This window comes from Glandiceps talaboti, chromosome 11 (assembly GCF_964340395.1).
Source record: "Glandiceps talaboti chromosome 11, keGlaTala1.1, whole genome shotgun sequence".
In the NCBI taxonomy this organism is placed as follows: domain Eukaryota; kingdom Metazoa; phylum Hemichordata; class Enteropneusta; family Spengelidae; genus Glandiceps; species Glandiceps talaboti.
In genome coordinates this window covers 19,920,650-19,928,630 of record NC_135559.1, presented here as the reverse complement: position 1 = coordinate 19,928,630, position 7,981 = coordinate 19,920,650, and the positions used below count along the sequence as shown (strand labels likewise).

General features: G+C 35.7%; 1 protein-coding gene across 1 annotated transcript in view; it reads left to right on the top strand.

The window, feature by feature from the left end:
• The first annotated feature begins 3,618 nt into the window (after window positions 1-3,618).
• Window positions 3,619-7,981, top strand: part of LOC144442342 (SEC14-like protein 2) — a 25,199-nt gene continuing 20,836 nt past the window's right edge. Inside the window, exon 1 of the mRNA XM_078131658.1 lies at window positions 3,619-4,093. Coding sequence (XP_077987784.1) covers window positions 4,040-4,093 — 54 coding nt within the window. The 5' untranslated portion in view covers window positions 3,619-4,039. The remainder of the gene's footprint in view (window positions 4,094-7,981) is intronic.

The following is a 7,981-nucleotide window of genomic DNA, read 5'->3' as shown; positions in this document are numbered from 1 at the left end:
CTTAATTAGCATGATGCGTACGTTTCTATTATCGTAAAACGGAATAGCGTTATTTTATACTAGCTAAGGAGAGGAACTTTGCCTTTTCTGGGAATAACTAGTACTTGTAATAATAAATGACGTGTGAGATTAATATGTATTCATATCACTTAAACTGAGTGCGTCGTGTACCTATATCGGCTTCAGGATGGTTAGATTTCGACAATACGTTGTCCAACGGTTCCTAATAATAACAAATGGTCATGGTATATTTCGAAAAATGTACTTGCCTACTTGGTTAGCAAGGAACAGCATTTACAAATTTGACAGTAGTCTGGATGCCAACATGGTTTCTAACTAAACCACGTCTGGTCAAAGTCCCCCAATCAGCACATAAGGTTGTTCACCCATGGCCAATCATTGAACCCTACCTGAGTGGAGGTGTAAATCATGATGATACCGTATAGGAACTAGACTACAAACACAGCCGAAATGAAGTGAATTGCCTATACGATTGAAGATGTTTTTATCATAATGTCGACTGTTTATTGATGCACACATATATAACTACAGCACGACAAGGCCAAACAAAGAGAAAGAATTGTTTTTGGTCAGGACACAGTCTGTCTAAAATGGTGCGACGACAATTAAAATTTCGTGTCGTTACACTATGGCAACAAACCTGTCAATCAATCTGCTATTTATAGCAGTTATTGTTCTTTTTATTTAGTACTTTAGAGCGAGTGTGTAGGTGGAGGCAGATGTCATTTGCTTGTTCATGATTGGCTCTGCAGTTGTCTTCCCTGCAGTAGGAAGGGTTATTTTTGTGTTTCCCCACGATACGGATCTGCAGATTGCATGGGCTGGAAAAACATGAAAAAAAGACCTACGCGAGGATGCGCGCTCTGACCAGAAACAATTTTTTTTTGGTCCAACAGAAACTTTACCCAAGTAATAAAGGAGATATTATTTTATTGTGTCAATAAAAATGATACAAAACGTCAGTATGATATGACGTAATAGATCACCAGGTAATAAAATTTACATTACCTCAGTTAACTTACTTACCGACCCTAAACATGTTTTACGTGATAAAAGGTAAAATGATGACAATTTACATCTATTTCCCTGTAGATTTTCTTGACAAAGTATCTTTAGTTGTATAGTTTTACTATCTCATTCTAGAGAGAAACGATGTCATTTCAGCCGCTAACAGCACAGTGTGCATATTGTGTTTGTCTACTTCTGAATCACACAATTGTCTTCATTTACTTCTTTTACACCTCATCAACTATTACGAAAATATTGTGATCAACAAGTATCTTGTCTTTAGGTCGAAGTAATTACAAAAAAAAATTAAAATGAAATAACATCCCGATCTATCTACCCTATTTTCTGAAGTCATGTTATCGGAATCCAACATTTTTTTTAGTTTTGCCTTATAAATTTGTAAAATGTTCTTAATTTATCCTTTTTTTAATATTGGTAACTATAATTTTATATTTCGGAAACATTTTGTTTAAACTTCCTACGTATCTGGAAATTGAAATGTACATATAGCGAAAACTTGCTCAGTGTAGGGCCTAACAAAAGACATTATGTGGTTCCGATTACATTCAATTTTAGAATAGGTGGGATAGGTAGATTTTTTATTTTATATATATATATATATATATATATATATATATATATATATATATATATATATATATATATATATATATATATATATATATATATTATTTATTTTTTGTATATGTGAGTGTCTAGTTCAGGTAGTTATATTTTCCGTTGTTTTCTATATGTTCTCTATGTTATTACTTTCTTCTCATCAGATCATTGTGTACAACCATTACCGATGGGAAGAAAAGTTTTATATTATATTTTTAAGTTGATGTCAGTTTCCGCATCCACTATTCATTGCGAGACTTCACAATTTTCGCGATTTCATTATTTTTCCTCGTAAAAAAGGGCCAGGGTCGGCGTGAAAAACTAGGTGGGTTCGGGTACCAGGAACCAAACAATTTTTTTTAGGCCTAATACAAGGAATAACATATTCAACTGATAACATATTCAAATGATGTATATATATGTGCATGGTAAGTTGCTTGATATATTTTGTCTCCAGAAAAATATCAACTTGGTGTGATAGCTTGTTTTCAAATCAAACGGCTATTAAAATATGCTACTAAGTGAACGAATAAAGGAGTGCTGACAGTTATATTAGCCCTCTTCATAACATTTGAGTAGAATGACTCCAATTACAACCCGTTTCATGTTAGTGTTCGCTGTCTGCTTGATACAACCACACATAACTTAGAAACGGTGCATTCTACACCTTAGTGGCAAGATCGCAATGTCTTGCAACTAAAGGCAGCAGACATGTGGGCGCCAGGGTTTTGATGTCTGCATGGTGGTACTTAGTACATACAGTGAATTTCACAATACTGTGCAGCTTTTCTGTTTGATACAGCCACACAGAAACCAATAAGAAACTGTATATGTGCCACACTTCAATAGCAAAATTGCATCATGTGTTTTGCTAGATTTTATCTAAATGAAATAAACCATTTCAATGTATTGCAACTCCATGCAGACATTAGGGCGCCAATGTGTTTCTAAGTATCAAACACCCGATGAACAGCGCGTAAATGTCCTTTGCAGTGATGTTCATTTGATGTCTGTATGATGGCACGTGTAGTTCATTTCACTTAGACAAAATGTAGCAAGAAACAGTACTCCTTCAATCTTGCTATCTTAAAATGTAACATGTCCAGTTTCTTATTGGTTTATCCTGCGTTATTGTATCAAACAGAAAAGGTGCACGTTATTTTGGAATTTACTGTATTTCACAAGAAACTGTATTCACTTATGTTATCTCAAAGTGTAGCATGTACAGCTTCGTGTTGTTTTTGTGCGGTTGTAAAAAACCATAGACCATACACAGAGCTAGGGAACATGATAATGCACCGTATTCAGTCTCTTCCAGTGACAACGAATATAACTGATATACATCGACAACCTCGCAAAAATAGTGCGTGTGAGTAAACGGTGGATGTGGATCTCAAAATCTCAAAGGTGTGTGTGTACATGGCATGCACAAGGTGTATAGGAGTTAAAAAAATTCATGACAATACGAATAATAATTATGATTTACTGTAATATATTTTAATACACACACTGAAAAATGGTGGTTGCCTTTCAATGAGAAATGATATAATTTTCAAGGTCTATTACGTAATCGTTACATACGGTGAAATGCAGTAATTTAACACAACACCGATGTCTGCATTTTCACTTGTTTAAATACACTGACCATGTCCACGGACCTTAATACCAGCATTTGTGATTCTCCAAATAACAACTGCTTGCTGGCTTACGTCACCGTGTTTATATGTTGTTCCCTGGTCCAATACCAAAGTTTCTTTTTCTGGACACACATACTTAGAGAAGACCCATAATACAAACTACACTTTGTGTATTTTTTAATTCGTTAACAAACAAAGCCGCCCATTCAGCAGAACCAATATATTGATATATGGACATTTGTGACACGCTGACACAGTTGTCACGTGACTACTATGGGTGACGTCACGACGGCCTTTTGAAGGAGATGTCACATGTTACTGGTACCGTCGTTTGTGTACAGAGTCCGTGTCACATTGTATTGTCCCATACTTTACACACATCTGCGTGGCTTAGCTTCAAGAATCAACGGACACGGGTGTCCGCAGTAGATCTTTGGACGCTCGCGCGCACAAAGTTCGGAGACACGCCTTTTATAACAATGATGAACACATATATCGAACTTTGGTTTACTGTCACACGATGGTACGCATACATGCCAACGGATCCAAGTAAACTATAGCCCGGCTTGTGATCTACGGATGTTACACCTGAGTTAATTTACAACGAGGTCTGTCATTTATTTCTATACTGGTGCTAGCTTTGTCAAGTCATCGTCGGGCCATTCGACGTGTAACACACCGGTAGCCGAAACACGTCATTTAAACCGCCCTCGTCTCTGTTTCTCCCCATATAACCCATACCACAACTCAGGATGAGCGGCCGAGTGGGAGACCTGAACGAGAATCAACAGAGTAAATTGGACCAGGTGAGTACAGAGAATAGCTAGGTCATTCAAATATCTCAATAAATCATGAAATTACCCAAGCATAACAAACGCATCACGAAGTGTCACAGGCAGAACTACCCCGTGTACATGCATCCCCGGCATGCATCCTGCCATTAACTTGGAGGCCTAAATTTCCGAATTTCGTCAAAACAGAACGGCATTTGAGCTTATTTGATAATTTTTAAATACGTGAATTAACAATTGTGACATATGCAGTGTGTCATTCTCTCTCGATTGTTTAATTAATTCTAATTTATCCTAGTAGTTAACCTACCTTTATTAAAGTGACAGCGTCGTTCAAAATTTAACAGCTGCCGAATCATACACATTTATAAGTTAATTGTAATAGAGAAAAGTTAATTATGAATATGTATGCATATCAGCATATATTATGCGCATAACCGACAGAGGGTATATGCAACCGACGACCATTTCTTCTCTGAGAATAGCACCAGAATGTATTCCATGCCAGCATCTGTTGTTTTCCAAAACAGAAATAGCGTTTAAAGTAACAATACCCTCGACAACATAATAATAATGATGACTCTCACGACCTCCAGTTTCTGTGTTTCACCGTATTTTTATCATAAACTCGAGATGATTTTGGTCAAAATAGCCCTAATAGTTACGGTAGGTGTAGTAGACTGAAAATTACGTTATTTGTTTAAAATCTAAGGATATTTTGTTTCGTCATTAAATTGTGATATATTGCGTGTTTAGTGCAATCTGTTAGGTTTTATTTGTTAGCGTTGCTTTTCTGTTCGGATTAATATATTGTATACATAGATGTAATAACCATAATAATCGTTTGTCATAGTCCATCGTCTCCTCTTGTCTCGTGTCATGAAAACCACAGCTTTATGGTAATTGCAAATATTTGAATTGTTAATTCAAAGCATTTTTGGTTGACATATTGTATACTAGTCTATCTTCCATTGTCCATCCCAACCGATGGTCTATTTATCAACCTGGTTGTCTATTTGCTAGTTCGTCTCGCTAGCTTCATCTGTTAATTGTTTTCACACTAATTAAGAAACATGTTTTCATTCACCATGGTTACAATGTATTCAACCATTTTTGAGGTATGACTTGCAGTGTGCTTAGTGACATGGCGTTGACATACCACTTAAGGTTGGTCGAACAATGTCTACACAAATCCATCAACCTCAATGTCACGCGTAGCGTAAACAACAACTTGTGGATTCCACACTGTACATTATACGTTGCAAAGCAACCTTCTTTATACACAAATTTGGCGGTCACTTTTGAATTGCCAGCCCTTGAAAAAACCTCTTTAAATAGTCTGTCCTTGCACAGTCAAAACGTTCGGCAGTGTTTTACAAAATGCTTGTTTTATACAACTTGGAGTATAATACTCGATTTGAATTCAAAATACTTTATAGTTTATGAAATTATGAGCTGCAAAGTTCAAGTTAGAGAAAAAAAAATCGCGTCAGCAGATAAATGTAACTTCTTCTACAACTAAATATATATTTCTTGGTGCACATAGGGCTAAACAAATCCATCCAAATTTACATGTCATTACGTTAAAATCCAAGCATTGTAAATCGGCAGAATTTTGACATCTCCGGACCAGTATATCATTATTCACGACATCATAACCATTCGTCAAAATTTGACGATAATTGCAGTGGCAACGCCCTTTTTCGTCGGCTGATGTGTGTACTGTACTATAGATACCCGTTATGGATACAACTAATAACAACTTATTACCAATGACGTCACATGACGTAATCACATCGCCTCTATTTACTGAGAATATTTTCAGGACATCCATAAGTTATGTATACTACTCATATTTAAATTATATTTGTATTTCATTTTACACCAGAGTCAGAAAAATACCTGTTAGCTGCAGAATAACCTGATATAGATTTCTGGACTATGTAGGTGAAGGGGCGCACATACATGTCTGGTGACCTGACCTTTTTTACGGTCGATACAAGACTTTGGGCTTCCATTGTGTCATCCAAGACAGTCTGGTGCATGGTTCATTCACAATTGTATCTTTCAATAAAAGCACGAGTTGTAATCAGTGACCCCAGTCATACATTCTGAATGTATTTAATCACACCAAATATTTTCAGCCTAAAACTAATTAATGGAAACGATTGAAAATTGCAATTATTTGAAAATGTCATGCACCGACTTGTTGGCAGTGTGGGTGTTAAAATAATGTTTGGTCGGTGTTTGTCATGTTACATTGCTTTATGTTCCAACGACAATACACAAACATTTTAGAATTGTAAAAAAAAAAAGAAATTAACCACACATTTGAAAAAGTGGTCTGGTTTGTGCGATCTATTCAAGACCTTGTAACATGCCTTTTTGTTTGTTTTAGTAATGTACTGCTCTGTGGGACCCAGATCAAAATGGAAATAAAGAAAAAGATTCTTAAATACAAAAAAAACATTTTAGAATTGTATGCCATCAATAGTATAATATATGTTACTCCATTGTTTGTCTTTTATGAGGCCTCGGACCCGGAGGAGTCCGATTCAAGTTATTTCCGAAGGCCAACACAACGGCGATGTCGCATTGTATTGTAGTGGTGTTATAACGTGGCGATACATACTTTCATGGTTATAGCGATTTCCCTTGGGGAAGCTGCTGTGCGTAAAACAATTTCTAAAACGCCCCTGGGACATTCAACAATGTTGCTTGTCATGTATCCCGGACATGTATCACGACACCATCACAGAGCTGTACAAATTGTTCATATTCCCAAAATTTGAAAGAAAACATGGTTATATCCCATTGTATGACAATATTACAGAAAATTCAAACTTTAGAACGATTGCAATATTTTTTATCAACATAGGTGGAATATTTCATGTCTGGCGAGTAATTGCAGCGTTCCAAAAATAAACCAGAATATCTCTCCTATAAATTGTACCCGTATAAAATGATGAAGTAATGATAACAAACAACCCTGTGAAATAAACTTTCTAGATCTATGTGAAAGGTGAAAAGTACTGTATGCAAATTTTACTTTTACATTGGCCCGTTGGAAACATCAACAAATAAGCAAATAAACAACCATATATGCATACCTACCTACCTACCTACCTACCTACCTACCTAAATATCTACGTACATACATACATACATACATACATACATACATACATACATACATGCATGCACGCACGCACGCACGCACACATGCAGTCACGCTTGTACGCATGCACACATGCACGCACGCAAGCATGCATGCATACATACATACATACATACATACATACATGCATGCATGCATGCATGCATACATACATACATACATACATACATACATACATAAATACATACATACATACATACACATGCATACATACATACATACATACATACACACACATACATACATACATACATACATACATACATACATACACACACACATACATACATACATACATATACACACACACATACATACATTCATACATACATACATACATACATACACACATACATCCATACATACATACATACATACATACATACATACATACATACATACAACCGAAGGAACGCCAACATGATGAATAATATCGGTTCACAATTTACACATCAGACTTTGTCATCGTTGATAGTCATGGCTCAATCATTTTATGATTATACAGGGAGCATTAGCATGGAATGAATCGAATCGAATTTATTATAATTTTATAAAAGAAATAAAATATAATATTCACCATGATAGAATGGAAAATACCAAGGACATTGATGATTGTTCAGCACAATGGCATGCGATTGGTATTTATGTATTAAATTCAATTTGTATGCTTTAGAATAGATGAAGAAATGTACATGAAATGAAGCATGGTTTATAGTCACGGCATT